General features: G+C 40.9%; 1 protein-coding gene across 8 annotated transcripts in view; it reads right to left on the reverse strand.

Annotated features, from left to right (window-relative positions):
• PSD3 (pleckstrin and Sec7 domain containing 3) overlaps window positions 1–20,276 on the reverse strand; it is a 741,896-nt gene that overhangs the window by 103,278 nt on the left and 618,342 nt on the right. For all 8 annotated transcript variants that reach the window (XM_077274259.1, XM_077274266.1, XM_077274275.1 and 5 more), the window contains one exon: window positions 17,785–17,981. In XM_077274259.1, the coding sequence (XP_077130374.1) occupies window positions 17,785–17,981 (197 nt within the window). The remainder of the gene's footprint in view (window positions 1–17,784; window positions 17,982–20,276) is intronic.

Here is a 20,276-nt window from a genome sequence, read left to right on the forward strand (position 1 = left end):
AAAGACAGCTGTCTTACATAGACACCTTTATAAAAGACTCCTGTCCATAGACTTAGTCAGACGCTAACCTTCTAACCTTTACAACATGGGCAAGACCACAGAGCTTTATAAGGATGTCACGGACAAGATCATAGACCTGCACAAAGCTGGAATGGGCTATAAAACGATAAGTAAGACGCTGGGTGAGAAGGAGACATCTGATGGTGCAATAGTAACAAAATGGAAGAAATACAAAATGACTGTCAATCTACATCGATCTGGGGCACCATGCAAAATCTCACCTCGAGGGGTATCCTTGATCATGAGGAAGGTGAGAGATCAGCCTAAAACTACACAGGGGAACTTGTTAATGATCTCAAGGCAGCTGGGGACTACAGTCACCAAGAAAACCATTGGTAACACATTACGCCGTAAAAGTTTAAAATCCTGCAGTGCTCGCAAGGTCTCCCTGCTCAAGAAGGCCCATGTGCAGGCCTGTCTGAAGATTGCCAATGAACACCAGGATGATTCTGTGAGTGATTGGGAGAAGGTGCTGTGGTCAGATGAGACAAAAATTGAGCTCTTTGGCATTAACTCAACTCGCCATATTTGGAGGAAGAGAAATGTTGCCTTTGACCCAAAGAACACCATCCCCACTGTCAAGCCTGGAGGTGGAAACATTATGTTTTGGGGGTGTTTCTCTGCTAAGGGCACAGGACTACTTCACCGCATCAATGTGAGTATGGGTGGAGCCATGTACCGTAAAATCCTGAGTGACAACCTCCTTCACTCCACCAGGACATTAAAAATGGGTTGTGGCCTGGGTCTTCCAACAAGACAATGACCCAAAACATACAGCCAAGGCAACAAAGGAGTGGCTCAAAAAGAAGCACATTAAGGTCATAGAGTGGCCTAGCCAGTCTCCAGACCTCAATCCCATAGAAAACTTATGGAGGGAGTTGAAGCTCCAAGTTGCTAAGCGAGAGCCTCAAAATCTTAATGATTTAGATATGATCTGCAAAAGAGGAGTGGACCAAAATTCCTCCTGACATGTGCACAAACCTCATCATCAACTACAAAAAATGCCTGACTGCTGTGCTTGCCAAGGGTTTTGCCACCAAGTATTAAGTTTTGTTTGCCAGAGGGCTCAAATACTTATTTCTCACTGCAAAATGCAAGTAAATCTATACAATGTGATTTTCTGGATCCAATGTTTGTGTGTCACAGAAAGTGTGCTTTTTTGACATCTAAAAGAGAAATCTCCACCACAGCCACCACCAAAACTTATCATACATCTACAGATAGCCAGATAGGTTGAGGTCACTTGGAAATTAATAAGGCTATTTTGACAATACATAATGCAAAAATGACTCAATACACAGTTAAGGTACCTTAGCAATTACAGGCTCTTTAGTATTGTGACTCACGACAAAATCGATTGGCGCTAATCAAATATTTGGGGAAAATTTAGCAAATCCAAATTTTTACATGTTCCTCTCATTTCTACTAAAGAACATTATGTGGACTGTGAAGAGTACAAAAAAATCACTCATTGGACATGAATACTAACTACAAAAGAAATGTCTCATCAAAGGTTCATTTATAAATGTATTACTTTTGCATATGAGCTAGTTACAATACACTGCCTCCAAACTAAATGCAAATAAATCCAAGTTACTCAACTGCACCAAATGACAAATGGATTCCCTGAGACATGAAATGGACCAACTTGAGAAATCGGTAGAAAGTTAATTATCATTTATCATCGATTACTCACATGCTGTCCTTATAACAAGAGTTTCATTGAAAGAAATAGGCTGCAAGCAAAGGAATTATGCGTCTGTATGTGTATATATATATATATATATATATATATATATATATATATATATATATATATATATATATATATATATATCTCTATCTATCTATGTGCACACACACACACACGCACACCGGTCTTCACCGTTTCCGGTTTCTGGAAAAAACGTCCATAGCAACGTTTTTTTTTGTCTCTAGCGAAAAAGCCGGCACTTCCGGCTGTTTGCTAGAATGGAAGCCTATGGGAGCCGGAAGGTGCCGAATCTGGAAAATGACGGATTCTGGCGCCGGATTCTGTTTTTTTAAACTGAGCATGCTCCAATTTTTTTTATCCAATTATCTTGATATGCTAGTCAGACCCGTCGAAAAAAATGGATCCGTCGCATCAGTTTTTCACAATCTGCACCGGATCCGTTTTTTCCAACATTCGCCGGATTGTGCCTGATGCAAAAAACCTGATGTGTGAAAGTAGCCTTACAGCCAATGAAAACCAGGGATGTGGAGTCGGTAAGCCACAGTTGCGACTCCGATTTTATCAGGTTCCAACTCCGACTCCAGCTCCTTCATAAATGGCCAATTTGTAACAATAAATTTACTGTTGTAAAATATTAACATCGTGCTTATTCAGTTTCTCACCATCATATAAGTAATCAGACCACTTAGAGCAAAAACTATATTTATTAGAATACAATTAGAATATAGCAAATAACTTTTAGAAACTTTTCTAAACTCTTGTAAGTAAATATGCAATAAACACTGTTATGCAGTTAATAAATCTATAAATTTGTCCTCAGAAAAAGTATTGCCTCTGTCAGATCCTCCTTCATGGCTGCCCTCAAATCTGATCTAATCATTTTGAGAGCAGAGAACAACCTCTCTACACTAACTTGGGTTGGTGGCAAAGCAGTAACCACTCGGGCAACATCTCTGACAATGTCAGGATACAGAGGAATCGCTTGTTGCACTGTTATTTTTGATGAACGGTCAAATTTCTCAATTTCTTTTAGTGCACATGAAAAATTCTGCTGAAATGCACTGGCTGTGTTCTTTGATGGGGATGACTCTTCTTCTATGCGGGAACGCTTTGCACGGTCCTTGTGATCCAAATATTTTTCAAAATTAAATTCATCAGTTGATGAGGGTGAAGATGTGGCAGGACGACCAAATTCTTCTTGTTCCTCCTGACTGTTCTGCAACCCTTTCATCCTTACTGCTATTTCAAACAGAGCTTCTTTTACTTTAGTTAGCTGTTGATCATCTAGAAGAATCCGATGCATTGGGTCTACATAAACAGCTGCCAAAAGAATGTTATTTTGTAATAGTAGCTCCTCTCTCCGTTTCATTGATGTAGCAATGCCACTTGCAATTAACCCTCCTCTTTGGGACAGGCGAAACATCAGGTTCTTCCACTCTTTTAAGAAAATACCTGGAGTTAAGTCCTCTGCTTGTAATTTTTTAGTCACTATAAATGGGTGCTCTAGCAATTTTTCCAGCTCAGTCACCTGATTCCACTGACTTTCATTTAGCGTCAGTTGAGGGTTAGCCATGTCTACAAGAAAGGTTTTCAGTTCAACCAAGTGCTGAATCATTAAGTACGTACTGCCCCATCGTGTGGCTTGATCAATAATTGCCCCTTTTCCAGCACGTCTCTTCACAATTGAGTCAACTTTAGGGGTTCTGGCAACAGTAGCCAATTTTCTCACCTTGCCAATCAGTGCAGCAGCATATCCTTCTTGCAGACTGTCTCTTATAGCCAGCTGTAGCGTATGCACAACACAGTGCATGTGATGATTGGAAGAACGTATTGACAGTTTCTACAAGATAATCTAAACTATCATGTTGCTGTTCATCTGAAGCAACTTCAGTTTGCTCCTCAGTTACAATACTGTGTTCCTCTATTTCAAACATTTCTGTGTCTGTGGACCCAGAATGTTCTTCTAGCTGCTGGTCACCATTACTACTCTCATTCATTAGCTTAGTAATACTTATCATATTTGAAGCATTGTCAGTTACGACAGAAAGAACTTGCTCTTTTTTAAGTTCAGTGTTGCAGAACCTTTTCCACCAAGACCTGGAGAAACTCACTGGTGTGATGAGCTTTGGTGTCTTTTACTGCCAATGTCTTGGTAACTATTTCATTTTTGTCACAAACAAATCGGACATTGATGGCAAAATAGTTCACTCTGTGACGTGTGCAGGCATCCATTTTAAGAAACAGAAAGCGTCCCTTGAGAGTTTTTTTTAAGTTCTTCCTTTTGTTTAAAAGCTTCTTCGATTACTAATTTTCTAATACTCTCTCTCTCTCCAAAGAAACACCAAGCTTGCGGGCCATTTCCCCATTCAGACACATAAAAGCTTGTTGTGAAAATAATGAAATAGGCACACTATCCTTTACAACAAGCTCTATGATCTGTTTTTTAAATGTATCTACTGTCATTGTCACAGTAACTTTGTCACTGACAAAATATCTTGCAACTGATGGCTGCAAAGTTCTCTGCTCCTTTATTTGGCTGGAAGAGATGGGCACTGGTTCATTGGTTTGGATGCAGTCTTTCTCATCCACTGCTTTCAGTACTTCTGGATGAAAGCGCTGTAAATGTCTCTTTAGATTAGAAGCTCTGGTAGGAGCATTTTTATCTTTGCCTGAATATGCACTGATCTTGGCTTCACAGTATGTTTTCGTCTGGATCATTTGTCATACACTGACAGACATAATGTTTTCTATCTTGTGTGATGGTGAAATGTTCAAATACAGCTGATTTAATGTGACGCTTCTTTGACATTCTCAGGTTTTTAATTCTGCATTCACAATCCAAATGACAATTGTTTTTCCTAAAAACAATTGTACAAAATTATTGCCAGGTCGTACAACTGATATAGTGGTCAGTAATACCGTTATTCCTCATGTACTCACAGTTAACTGATGCAAAGTTTGTTGAAAGGACAATACTTCTTACAGTCTTCCTCTTCTGAGTAGCAGCTGTGAGATGCTTGGAAGACGCACACCTAGTAAACATCTAGTCTAGAGGAGGAGCTTTACTACTAAGAATTTGCAACACATTTTCACTTTCAGTTTCATACATTGTAAGTAAGGGGGTTGGGGCAGCATGAGGTTAACCAATTATAAGATTAGATAAGGGCAGTGGAGAACAGTGACACACAAGAAGTAAGAAATGTCTCTATCTCCAGCAGAACTGCTTATCACTGTTGTTCATAGTTTGATAGAACATATATATTTGAGTAACATTTATAAAATTCATATGAAAGTTCAACTATGAAATATTAATTCCTTTTTTGTTAAAGCTGGAGTCGGAGTCGGTACATTTCTACCGACTCCGACTCCAACCAAAACTAACTCCGACTCCACGACTCCGACTCCACAGCCTTGATGAAAACCCAAAAGTCATTATCTCAGTTAATTAGAATACTTTATGACACCAGCTTGAAAAATTATTTTAAAATCCAACATGTTGACCTACTGAAATGTATGTTCAGTAAGGTGCTCAGAAAAATGCCCACAGGAAAATTGCCCACATGGAAAATTGCCTACATGGAAAATTACCCACTCAGAAAATTGCCAGTTGCAGCATCACAAAGTTTCAGATCTATGATATTTGAGGTGCAAGGTGAGGATGTTCACATGATATGTGAAAAATGCCCACAGAAAATTGCCCACAGACATGAACACCCACAGAAAAACAGTAGAGAGTTATAGGTGAGATGCTCTGCAAGACAGAAAATAGCATAGATTTATAGGTTACATGCTCTGCAGGACAGGGGGATAGTATGCAGGTATACGTGAGATGCTCTGCAGGACAGAGAATAGTATAGAATTATAGGTGAGATGCTCTGCAGGGCAGGAGAATAATATGCCAGTCAAAGCAGTGAATATGCATGAGGTTTAATGGACGAGAGACTGGTAAGCCTAATCTACCTTTTCCAGCATTTATCTATCTGTCTATTCTATTGTTTTCGAACTTCATACAGCATGGGAAAGACCATGTTAAAAACGCATTGCACACGGACACCACACAGATGTCACACTGCTGTTAGCTGAGAAAACAAATGCAAAATCTCATCACACTCGCACCACACTCGCATGACCATATGGAAAGAACTCGCGCGACTGTCATGCATCAAAATCGCTCCTATAACGCATACCCTAGTGTGCCTCTACCCTATAGGTGAGATGCTATGCCTGGCAGGAGACTAGTATAGAGTTATAAGTGAGATGCTCTGCAGCACAGAAGAATGTCGGCGAAAATTACACACAAGTTTATTAAGAACAGTTTATTATGGAGGTATAATAACAACAATAACTCCGGTTTAGTAAACAATCATTGCATACCTGCAAATTAGCCATTTTACTGCAAATTAGTTATTCTCCTTACGTATGACATGCATCATGTTGCAGAGACCTGACGGGTCCCTGCACTGCGATACATGCTGCCGATGCAGTGGCTGTGAGCTGACGTGGGAGCAGAGTGAGTAGAATGGTATACATACACTAGGATTGGGGACCATGTAAACAAGGATGGGGACATATCAGGAAAGGGGCATATATACCAGGTTGGAGACCATGTGGACCATACATACCAGGATGGGGACCATATATACCAGCATTGGGATATATATACCAGGATGCAGACATATTCACCAGGATGATGGGAATATATACCAGGATGGGGGACATTACTACATAATAAAGGACCTATTCTCTAAGCACTAGCTTAGAAACTATTACTTGTTTTTACTTATAAAATAAGTTTCCAATTTAGTATAACAACCAAAGAAACACATTTTTATAATTTAGAGTAGTATCTTAATTTTTTTTTTTTAAATATGTGGTCTGAAAAGGATGCATACACAGGCATCTGCAAGGAGTTTGTATGTTCTCCCCGTGGGTTTCCTCCGGGTTCTCCGGTTTCCTCCCACACTCCAAAGACATACTGATAGGGAATCCAGATTGTAAGCCCCAATGGGGACAGTGATTCATAATAAATATCTGTAAAGCGCTGTGGTATTTCATGGCCCCATATAAGTAAAATAAATAAAAGAAAAGCACTAAAATAACATACAAATTGCAACCAAGTACAATTTTCCACATTTCTGATAGGAGGCCTTATTTGACAATTACTAGCTTTTTACTCTTCATAAAGGCTGAAAAAGGTATTTACTATACAAATAATGCCTTTCATGTTTTCTTGTTACAAAACACTGCAGTTACCTAAACTTCTGCCAAGTAATTAATTAAACAAACCCGCTGTGATCACCATTACATCATAGCAGTCCCTGAGCCAAGTGCTGCTTTCTACCTTAGAAACGGATCCTGCCAAACCTTTGATGACCCTAGTTTATAGAGAGGCATATGTTCACCTCTAGAACGAAGACTAGCAGTACCTCCTGTATTGTAGATCTACTAGGAAAACAACAGGAGCCATGCTTACTCCTTGAATGGACTAACAGGCCTCATAGACAGAATCCTGTTGGAATTAGTCGGCAAGAATAGTGTGACTGAGCATCCATATAGAACACTAGTTTTATGATAAGGCTGTCCAATTACCCAATGCAAGATCATACATTTTGGCGGTGAATCGTCCTGTGTAAACAGGACTCGTGCTGCCAAGAACAATGGCAGCCTATACATGCAGAACGATCTATTACACACTTTCCAGTGCACATTGCCAAGTGTGGTCCACCTTGGTAAATTGGCTATTAAAAAAACACCGATCAATACATATTTACCAATCGACAGTCGTTTAACGCCCCAAAATCTGGTCATGTAAACCCACTGGATTAGGGCAAGGGCATACAGCCATAGATTCTCTCATCCTAGAGAATTGGGGCGATTATACAAATGGCAATGATCACAAAAAGGAAAAAATAGGATGTACAGGACCCCATAGCATAACATTGGTCCAAGTGCAATCAATGCTTTGTCGGATCGCACTCGCTGTACTTAGGATGTGCCATTACTACAAAAGAAGAAAATGACAAAGTCTATGTCAGCACTTAAAATGGCTAGATGCTTACATGTTAACAAATGGCATTGAGGGTTAAAGAAATAATCTGCCAAAAATAATAATTAATGTACAAAGGCTGAAAGTGTCTACCTGTGACTTCCTAAAAACTGTGAATAAGATATGGAATAGTGCAATTTTTTTTCATTTAAAGTGAACATCTCATACTCTTTGGGGTCATTAAACTAATGACTTTGCTTGATAGGGTTATTTTGTATAACCCTACCAACAATGTAATTAGTTTAGTGGTCAAACATAGCTTCCTGGCTGTAAATTGATTTTCTGTCACTGAGAAAAGCAGCTTTGCAAATGATGCCTCAATTGCACTGATGATGGGCCTAATCCTGGCCGGTACAACAATACATCACAGACATAGTACGATAGCACCACTGTTCACTGCTGCCATTCCACCGGCAGTCTATCACACAAGTCACCTTTGCATTGGTCGAATCGTCAGACAATATCTACTTATCGAACTACTGCATCAAATAAAAATTCGGAACTTGAGCATTACTATTTGCCTCCATTCTAGGGTTTAACGATGAAGACATATTTGGACCACAGTCCTTTCTCTTTCCATGAATTTATTAAAACAGTGTTGATGGCTTCTCTCCAAACACTTTATTGGCATTAGGCCTTTAGTCTCTGCCCAAAAGGACATAATGGCGCTGAGAAGGAGCCCACGGGGTAGTGATTAGCAGGGCATTATGCTTTGGGTTGGAGAACTTTTCGCAAGTAGGCAACCATATTTACACAGTATGATGTGCTGCCAAGAAACATGATTTTTACGCAAGCTGTAAAAAAATGTCATCAGGTGATCAACCATTTTGCACCTTGGTCGGGTGGCAGCCTGTTTACACCTGCCAACTATCGGCCTACAAAGTGTTTCCAATAAGCGGCCAGTGTGAACGCACTCTATAAGGATCCTGGGCAGATTCCCTTTAATGTAATTTTGCGCTAATGGTTGACCTTGCGATGTGTTACTGAAGTTAAGTTCACGGCTTTGTTATCCAGTCATAAATGATTAAAGTGATTCCTCAGTTATGTTCCATTTCACAGTTCAAATGTTCTTGGCTGAAACAAAAAGGAGTTTATGCTTTTAGGAAGATAAAAGATGTGAAAAGCTTGTGCAAGTGACAGAAGCTCTAAATGAAGCATAAATGGCTCTGTGCAGATATAAATAAAATGTGTTTTATGCAAAGTGGATATGTGTATAAGCTATTAAAGCCCCTCTGGGGAAACAAAGTCAGATTTTGAAGAAAAAAAAATCAGGTTTACCATGTTATAAAAAAAAAGTGAGAAAAAAAAGGCAAGCAAGGATAACACAGCTGACCCGACCTGAAGATAAATGACCCCCGTACTATTGTATTATTAGTGTACTGTGTGCAGATCACTAATACTATGATAAATTCCTGTTCCAGTAGATTTGTTGCTTTATACAAGCCAGTAGATTTCCCCATAGCGAAATGCATCTTCACCAGAATACCCCGAATTACAAGCCTTCCCACACTCCGACCATGCATGTGATCTAAACCAATCTGAAGTCTTCTCTACACCCCCATGAGAATCCTGAATTGACAAAGGTCAACCCTCTCATGACCCAGAGATCAATAGATCCATGAGGGAAATAAATTATCATAGTTCATGGTGTGTTGCAACACCACAGTGATTTGGGAAGGCATGACATTATTTACAGATACTACAAACTGCCAAGATGCTTTTTTTGTCTGGAAAGCCTTTAATTATTGATATGCAAATTGTCCCTTCAGATACTGGCGTGCCAGACCCGGCATGCCACTCTCCACATGGAAGTGAACCATCAAGGAAGGGAACAATCTTCACTCAACCCGTTCTAGGTTATTCTATACACCTAAAGCAGTTCTCCCCAACTCCAGTCCCCGGGTGATGGAATTGTTGCCTGTCTAGATGATTGAATTCTCACCTGGGCCAAACTAAGGAAATCCTGAAAACACGACCTGTTGGTGGCTCTTGAGGACCGAACTTGGGGAACACTGACGTAAAGGAAAGCCTTTCCAAAACAAAGGGATCTTTCTCGTGTCATTAATGCACAGCTTGAAGAAAACATTCAAAGGTCTAGTGAATGGAATTGGGGTAGAACCACGTTCCTGTGTAAACAGGTTTCTGTGATTTTTTTTGGGGGGGAAAGACAGGTTCCATACACTCAAGATGAAAGAACTCTGATCTGAGTGTACTATTGACTATAAAGTAAGCAAAGGTCTAACATTTTTTGAAGCTATCCATTATTATTTTGCTGTTTTTACATAATTTTTCTACAGTAAAGGCAAAAAATAATAATTCTGATCTAACAGATGTCAACAAGAGGTAAAAAATATTAATTAAAACAAGGATGATACTATGATAAGGTCATCCTCTCAGAAACATGAAGGGTCCTAGCAGGACGGGTCTTGTTAGAATACGTGGTACTTGCACCTTGCTACGGTAAGCAGCCAAAATGCACCATGCAGATGGGACCCAAATATGAACTTGGAAAAATTGTTGAAACCAGCTCACTTTTGCGTGCAAGAGCAACGGACTCCATTGTGACCAAATGCAGTAATTCAATATAAAAATGTATAGATTCCGGCTCCTTAAAATGGAAAACTTCACTAAAAAAGTTACATGTCACAAAAAAATGGCAACACGTTTTAGAACGCACTCCGGTGTTCTTTGAGCTAAATAGCAGAACTAACTATGAACTCCAGATATACGGGGCACTACCTGCAATCTGAATGGCTGTTCAACGAGATCTCTTACCTAATATACTAGCGTTATTGTCCCTAGTCCTTATAGGTAGTATGTTGGTAACCTTGTATTACATGTAATGCTAACACTACAGTTAGAGGTATAATGTATTAAAATGTTAGCTTATTGTTTCTGTAAAAATATTTTTTTTTGTTTCAAAAGACAATATGAACCGACTTTCTTAACACAATAATCCTTTACTGAGACATACACATAATTTCTGCCTAGAAAATGAGTCTATAAAATAATACGAAGCCATCCCATGGACCAAGAGAATGGTTTGATCTCCTGTCCTGAGTAAACTCAAAATACTATTAAGTTTTGGGAAAGTTGCAAATGTTTTGTTAATTCAACCCATTTCTCCAAGAGTTTGACTATTATGATAGAAAATGATCTTAAGTTAACAATTATTTTGAGGAAGAATACAAAATGGAATAGTTACGATAATGGGTTAAAAAAATGCATATTCACAATTACAACTCATGAGTACCTTCCACAGTCCTGTCCATATGTACCGTAATAGCCTTTCCACCTATAACAAGACCTAATATAACATGGTACAAATTGATGTGAATCAATATATCTATTCATGAAGTACAAACGAGCTTTCAAAATGAATCTGTCACCAGGTTTGTGCCACCTAATCTGAGAGCAGCATAATATGGAGGCTTCCTGCTGTAGTTTTGAAAAAAATCCCTGTTTCACCAGCAGGAGATTATCAATAGCGGACTAGATAACCTACTCCCAGTTAGTCCTCCATATTTATGATCTCTGAATAGCCCCGCCTCCACCACTGATCGACAGCCTTCTGCCTATGCACAGTGTACACATAAAACCATCCATCAGTGGTATAGGTGGGCTTACACAGAGCTCAGTGTTCAGAGAACTGGTAGATCTGCAGCAGATAAGACAGTGATCTTATCAAAACTGCAGCAAGCAGCCAAGTAAATAAAATATCACTGGAATAAGAGTCTATGCCCCTACATCATTCCACTCTCCAATGGGGCAGCAATAACCTGCTGATGTGGCTCCTATGGGGCACCTAGAATAAAGGGGCCCAACCCAGGTTGGTCTTATTCCCATTTTAGCGGGTGGTGAGATCCTGCACAGAGACAAACAAATGAGTGGAAAATGTTTTTGAATCATGGAAATAGGACAGGAGTCCAACACCCTCATCTTATTGGTGGTCAAGAGTGTGGTGGTGTCCAGCAGGAGTCTAGGCAATATCCCAGATATTCTGTATGTGCCCCTGAATTCAGTAATGTTAGATATGGGAATCCGGAGTCAGTGAATAGAGTAGAACAAAGCAACATTACTACCAAACGATTAGTGGTGTAACTGATAACGAAAAAATAACTATGTACCAAGGAACCACAATAGACAGCTCAAGGCTTTCATTCGGCGCACATCTTTCATTTGGAGCTGACAAAGGAAAGTGCATATAATGCAAACATTATTCACTGCAATACAATTTATGTGCTGAAGGGCATCAAAAAACAAACTGTGTGACTAAGCAGAAATGTCAAAACCAATTACGGAAAGTAAACATAATTCAGAAGATACGAAACCAAAGAGCGCTGCTGAATATTGGGATGCAGACAGAAAAATAAATGGAAATTAGGATACCGTTAAATAACTGTTGAGTTTACCCCTTTGCTTCAGTGCTCATCTCAAACAAGACAAATGTCATTATTTACATAAAAAAAATAATGCTACTGCTCTTAAGCGAAGAGCTCAGTATTGTAGTTATAACCGTATTTTTTGCACTATAAGACTCACTTTTTTCCTCTACAAATGTGGAGGAAAATGGAGGTGGATCTTATAGTCCAGATGTACCTGCTCTGGCTGTGGTGGGGAGGTGGGGGAGCGGCAGCGGCGGGTCACAGGAGGCAGGAGCTGGCGGCTGCGACTAACTCCTGTGCCCACTGCTAAAGAGAAATTAATATTCACTGCATTCCACACCCATGGGAAAAAAACGCCGTTAATAGCAGAAATGCTGTTAAACTCAGCAGCCGGCTTCTTGCAGCTGCTGGGCGTTCGTGTGTGCCTGCTACTTAAGTCAATGAATATTCACTGCTTTCCACTCCCATAGACGTGGAATGTAGTGAATATTCATTCCCTTTAGTAGCGGCACACGTGAACACAGCTGCAAGAAGCCGGCGGCTGCGGTTAACACTGTGCCGCTATTAAAGAGCAATGAATATTCACTGCTCTCCACACACATAGTCCCGGCGTGCAGAGCAGTGAGTATTGTGGCTGCTGTCCTCGGCTTGTAAGCGATGCATGACGTCCCTGCCATGCACTACTTACAAGCCTAAAGCAGCTGCAGCAACAGAACGAGAGCGCAGGGAAGGTAAGTAGAATGGTTTATTTTTTTTATGTTTTTCTGATGGGAGCCAATCATAGAGGATAAGGATGGGGCCATGCATACCAGGATTGAGATGGGTCCCTGCATATAAGGATAAGGGGGCCATGCATACCTGGGTGCGGACCAATCATACCAGGATAAGGATGGGGCCATGCATACCAGGACAGAGATGGAGGCCCTGCATACCAGAATAGGGATGAGGGGGACCATGCCTACCAGGATAGGGATGAGGAGCCATGCCTACCAGGCTAGGGATGAGGAGCCATGCCTACCAGGCTAGGGATGAGGAGCCATGCCTACCAGGCTAGGGATGAGGAGACCATGCATACTAAGATAGGGATCAGGAGGTCATGCATACCAGAATGGGGATGAAGGTGCCATGCATACCAGGATAGGGATGAGGAGGCCATGCATAGCAAGGTAAGGTTGAGGAGGCCATGCAAACCAGGACAGGGAAAAGAGGGCCATGCATACCAGAATGCGGCTGACGGGGCCGTGCATACCAGGATGATGATGAGGGAGCCATGCATACCAGGATAGGGAAGAGGGGGTCATGCATACCAGGATGGGGATGAGGGGGCCGTGCATACCAGGATAGGGATGAGGGTGTCATGCATACAAAGATGGGGATGAGGAGTCCCCCCTCAACAGGGCAGACAAAGTATTCCTGCACTGGAGCCGCAGCGTGAAGACAAGAAGAGGATGTCATCGTAAGAAGATAGGAGGCCCCGGACCGGACAGCGACACCCATTGGACCGGACCGCAGCGGGGAACGCCCCTGGTTCAGTATAATCTAACCTCTTTTTCTCATCTTTTAGGATACATCGGGGGCTTACCTACAGCATTCCAGAATGCTGTAGATAAGCCCCTGATGCCGGTGGGCTTAGCTCACCTTCCATTTTGGGGGTGACAGGTTCCCTTTAAACACTGATCGCCTATCCATGGGATAGGTCATCAATGTCTGATCGGTTGGGGTGCGACACATGGTACCCCTGCTAATTAGCTGTTCTCAGTGCCATCGGCAGCTGGAAATGTTCAGTTACGGAGCAGCTCCGTCTACTGATGGTGGCTGTGGCCAGATGCTGCACATCTGCCCACTACTCAAATGTGCAGTACACGGCTGCGGACACTCTCAGTAAACATAGCTGCTCCATGTCAGAGCCCTATCAGCCGCCAACGGCACCAAGAACAAATGATCAACAGTGGTGCCAAGTGTTGCAACTCCACGAATCAGACCTTGATGTCCTATCCTGAGGATATGTTAAAGTTTTGGACAATCTCTTTAAATTCTAAATGGACTAAAGGCTCCCATACACAACAGGCTAAAGTCAGCCAAACTTGCCAATATCGAAGGGTTCGGCAGCCAATTTATTGTGTATGGGGTCCTCTGACAGATAATGTTGGAGGAAATAAGTATCCAGCAGAAAGATACACTGCCTCCTGAGATGTGAACAATGGAGTACCCAGCAGAGCGAGAGCCCCTGTGTATGGGAGAGAAGGTCGAGATCACTGTTGGCCAAACGATCGTTCATAAAGTATATAGGGGGCTTTACAGTGCTAGTGCAAACTCACTGTGCAAACATAGTTTAAAATAGCTAGAAAGGCTAAATTCACAAGTTTTAACTATACCTAGTCCCCACTAGACGATCTGCAGGGGAAGTTTCCTGGAATGGAACTCCAATTATGCCTTCATTTATTGTGTTTATATATTGAAATTCTAATTTCATGCCCTGGCCTTGTAATTTCACTCCCTGTATAATACTCCCACCATAGCTGCTGTTTTTATTAATTGGCACATGTAATTACTGCAGTCGGACAGAAGCCAAGTTCCTCCACACAATCTCCTTTATATTACATCAAACCAATCGAAAGATTAAAAAGAAAATTGTTTGTAGTCTTAAAATGACAATACTTTAGGGACTTAATAGAGCAGTATTCTGGTGGTCATCTTGGACAACAATACCATATGTTACAATGATAGATCTGTGTGATGCCATGATCTGTGGCCTAGTGTGGGCTTCCATTATTGAGATGCAGACCTGTCATTCATCATGAACAACTTTTTATCTACCACACTGAAAAAATATGTTATGGCACATCTTCTTTTCAATAGATCTGCCACAAATGGATGCTCATGGTCAGCAGGAAATGGTCTAAATTGGTCTTTTCGAATGACCAAAATCTGTAGTAAGTGGCCAGTTTCTGGGGAACAGGATGAAGTGCTCGAACTGTAGAGGAAAACAGGAGATAGCTGACAGAGATTAAATGATTTTGAGAGTTTAGATGTATGCACTAGCCACTTTCCTCACAAGGACAAGGATCATTATAATTCATAGACTTAGGAATCAGGCACTGATTATAATCTAGACGAATTCATCCATGAATACAAGTAAGCGCCCACAGCTAATTTAATTTTGTAGAGCTGTCAGTTGGAAAACGCTTTTTTCATTTGTGGCACAATGAAGAAATGCTTTTTGGCTTGTTCTTGCTTCACTACATCGTTTTGGATGAATAATAGGAATGTCAAATCACCAAAATATAGCTCTAGAATACTTGATAAACTGGAGACTGTGAAGTTCCAAAAGACCAAAAATATGCCATGTTATCCTTCTAGCACTAGATAAATATGGATATGATAACCTTGTTGGTTGACAGCACCCTTGACAGTTAAATGTTGGTAGACCGTCAAATTCAGCAGAAATTGTTAGAAAAAGTCAAGATTTCTGCAACTTTAGATTAAGTGAAAAAAAACTGATAAAAGAATCCATTTAAGGCACCTCAATACCAGCTGATTACAATGGTTTTACTCTAACCATCAGAAATACCTGAAATACCTGTCCAGATCAAGATTCTATCTAGCGGCTCTTCATTCTGGCTCATAAGTGAAGTCCCCACTAGAGAACCCTCTACTGTGGTGTCCATATGACCCACTAGGGCATATGGAAACTGGTGGAATGACCCCTTTAAAAGCACAACTCAGATGTTTGTTTATAATTTCACCGCTGGAGTGGTATCACTAATGCACGTTCCCTGCGCCTAGTAATATAATTACCAGTCACCGTCTTCTTCAGATCTCAGCACCGTTAAAGTCCTGTTCCACCTAGTTCTCCTAGACTTACATTGAGTGGTGACCACTTGATTGCCCAGCAAACACTAGAGCGTTCTGCTAGGCACAACAAGCAAAATGGGACGAGAGTGGCACAGGGAACAGCAGAAGATGGCAGCTGGTAAAAACGGGTAGGGAACATGCATTAGTTATACCATTCCAGTACTGAAATAAAAAAACACCTACTGTATTTTTCGGACTATAAGACGTATTTTTTTTTCAAAAAAATGTTTTGGGTAAAACAGGGGTGTGTCTTATAGTCGGAATGTACCGGTACTTACAATTAGTGAGGTGGCAGCAGGAGTCAGTTGATTCTTCCGGTGGTCCAACGCTGCAGGGCGATGATCTCACTCCCATCCCGATGTGGCAGGTTCAGCAGGTTCGGGGGTTCTCTGTGGTTCGGGAGCAGGATCTTTTCCTGAAATCTCAGGAGATGAGATCTCGTTGCTGAGATCTCAATCTGCACATGTGCAGCCTCTGTCCGGCGGCCATTTTCTCGGAGGCCACAGCATCGAGGCAATGGAAGTGCAGGGCTCCGGGCTTTCACAAAATGTCGCTGGAGTCCCCGCACCACTGAATACTGCCGAACCTGCTGCACCAGCCTTGGGATGGGATTTCCAGGAGACCACCGCATCGCTGCAATGGATGTGGGGGGCTCCGGGCTTTCACAAAATGTTGCCGGAGTACCCGCACCACCGCCAAACCTGCTGCATCAGCCTTGGGATGGGATTTCCAGGAGACCACCGCATAGCAGCAATGGATGTGCGGGGGCTCCGTGCTTTCACAAAATGTCAGCGGAACCCCTGCACCACCGAACCTGCCGCAGCAATCTGGGTCATATCATCGCCGGACCACCAAACTTACCCCGTGACTCTGCTCCACCAGCGCTGCTGATCCCCCCCCCCCAGGGTAAGCTGAATTCAGGACTGTAAGATGGATCCCCATTTGGTGCATCAATTTTTTCCCCCATTTTCCTTCTGAAAATTTGGGGTGTGTCTTATGGTCCGATGTGTCTTATAGTATGAAAAATACGGTAAGTGGTGCTTTAGGTCTAATGTTATCAAAAAAGGGCAATGAAACAGGTTGGGCTAGTAGTAAAACTAAAACCAAGGTGGCCATAGCTTTTTTTTTTAGTAATGTCTGACTCTCCATATCAGCTTCACAATAGGCAGGGCATAAAGACGAAGTCATTTCTTTCCAAAACTATTCTTTACATGGCTGATTCTTTTTGAGGTACATTGATTTGAGGTGATTTGGACAATTCACTATTATTCAAAAACATGTGCCAAGTTGATCTGTGTAAGTAGCACACAACGCAGCTCATCTATATTCTGTAGTGTTTGCAGATAACGCTCCTTAACACTTCAGCGGCAACTGAAATAGTCTGGACTGAACTGAAAAAGTCACTGATTGCCGGCATTAGCAAAATATTTGTCAGTTACATCTACTTACATGCGTTTTGCAGCAAATAGAATATTTTTATTACTGCAGTTATGATGACTGCATTTTACTGTGTAACGGCACTAGGGAAAGGCAAATAACCAGTGCATTGATGAAGCACTCACTAACAGCAGCCTGCCCAGCACCAGCACGTAGCAGGTTCCATTTTATAGTCAGCGCTTTGCAATGTAATTTGCCAGTCAGCCATGATTAAAATGCTAATCTATTTTCCAAAGGCACCGCAGAACAGGTTCAAGGCACTCAATTAAAATCATTAAATTTCTTACTTTTTTTTCCATCCATGTCTGCGTGGATTTTGCGTGCAAGGAAACCAGCCTTGTAAACTGCAGCATTAGGATCATGGGGGATGTCCAGGAATGGGTTGCTGCTACTGCCAATCCGACTAACACTCTTGGATCCCGTACCATTGGATTTGTCATCATTGCTGTCTGATGGGGATTTCTTCATAGCATCAACATCATCTCTGTTAAGAAAAAAAACATTATGTCTTACATGTATTCATATCTCATATCTATCTATCTATCTATCTATCTATCTATCTATCTATCTATCTATCTATCCCATATCTATCTACCCCATATCTATCTCATCTCTCTATCTATCTCATATCTATCTATCTATCTATCTATCTATCTATCTATCTATCTATCTATCTATCTATCTATCTATCTATATCATTCTATCTATCTACCCCATATCTATCTATCTATCTATCTATCTATCTATCTATCTATCTATCTATCTATCTATCTATCTATCTATAGTGCCTTGCGAAAGTATTCGCCCTCCGGGAACTTTTCAACCTTTTCCCACATATCATGCTTCAAACATAAAGATGCCAAATGTAAATTTTTGGTGAAGAATAAACAAGTGGAACACAATTGTGAAGTTGAATGAAATTTATTGCTTATTTTAAATTTTTGTGGAAATTCAAAAACTGAAAAGTGGGGCGTGCAATATTATTCGGCCTCTTTAACTTAATACTTTGTTGCGCCACCTTTTGCTGCGATTACAGCTGCAAGTCGCTTGGGGTCTGTCTCTATCAGTTTTGTACATCGAGAGACTGAGCTCGAGCTGTTTGCCAATGAAGAATGGGCAAGAATTTCAGTGAGGTTTGATGGAGATCGCTTGTGAACAGCTATTTTCAGCTCTTTCCACAGATTCTCGATTGGATTGAGGTCTGGACTTTGACTTGGCCATTCTAACACTTGGAAATGTTTATTTGTGAACCATTCCATTGTAGATTTTGCTTTATGTTTGGGATCATTGTCTTGTTGGAAGACAAATCTCCATCCTAGTCTCAGATCTTTTGCAGACTCCAATAGGTTTTCTTCATGAATGGTCCTGTATTTGGCTCCATCCATCTTCCCATCAATTTTAACCATCTTCCCTGTCCCTGCTGAAGAAAAGCAGGCCCAAATCATGTTGCTGCCAACCCCATGTTTGACAGTGGGGATGGTGTGTTTAGGGTGATGAGCTGTGTTGCCTTTACGCCAAATATATCGCTAGGCACTGTTGCAAAAAAGTTTGATTTTGGTTTCATCTGACCAGAGCACCTTCTTTCACATGTTTGGTGTGTCTCCCAGGTGGCTTGTGGCAAACTTTAATCAACGCTTTTTATGTATAGCTTTGAGAAATGTCTTTCTTCTTGCCACTCTTCCATAAAGGCCAGATTTGTGCAGTGTACGACTGATTGTAGTCCTATGAACAGACTGTCCCACCTCAGCTGTAGATCTCTGTAGATCATCCAGAGTGATCATGGGCCTCTTGGCTGCATCTCTGATCAGTCTTCTCCTTGTTTGAGATGAAAGTTTAGAGGTACGGCCGGGTCTTGGTGGATTTGCAGTGGTAGGATACTCCTTCCATTTCAATATGATTACTTGCACAGTGCTCCTTGGGATGTTTAAAGTTTTGGAAATCATTTTGTATCCAAATCCAGATTAAACTTCTCCACAACAGTATCACGGACCTGCCTGTTGTGTTCCTTGGTCTTCATGATGCTCTCTGTGCTTCAAACAGAACCCTGAGACTATCACAGAGCAGGTGCATTTATACGGAGACTTGATTACACACAGCTGGATTATATTTATCATCATTAGGCATTTAGGACAACATTGGATCATTAGAGATCCACAATGAACTTCTGGAGTGAGTTTGCTGCACTGAAAGTAAAGGGGCTGTATAATATTGCATGCCCCACTTTTCAGTTTTTGAATTTCCACAAAAACTTAAAATAACCAATAAATTTCATTCAACTTCACAATTGTGTTCCACTTGTTGTTGATTCTTCACCAAAAATTTATATTTGGTAACTTTATGTTTGAAGCATGATATGTGGGAAAAGGTTGAAAAGTTCCAGGGGGCCGAATACTTTCACAAGGCACTGTGTCTATCTCATAGATATGAGAGGTGGATATTAGACATTAGAGACATATGAGATAGTTTGACTTATATTAGATATGAAATACATAATAAAAATGGGATACAATTGGGATGGATAGATACGGTACATGTGAGATACATACAAGTGCTTCTCACTAAATTAGAATATCAAAAAGTTAATTTATTTCAGTTCTACAATACAAAAAGTGAAACTCATATATTATATATAGTCATTACAAACAGAGTGATCTATTTCAAGTGTTTATTTCTGTTTAACACAAAATCTGAACAAATAGGGTCCTAAGTATCAGAATCTGACAATGTGAATGCAGATCTAACAGTAACATATTAACAAATGCATAGTAAACTCACATTG

Source organism: Ranitomeya variabilis, chromosome 1 (genome assembly GCF_051348905.1).
Source record: "Ranitomeya variabilis isolate aRanVar5 chromosome 1, aRanVar5.hap1, whole genome shotgun sequence".
In the NCBI taxonomy this organism is placed as follows: domain Eukaryota; kingdom Metazoa; phylum Chordata; class Amphibia; order Anura; family Dendrobatidae; genus Ranitomeya; species Ranitomeya variabilis.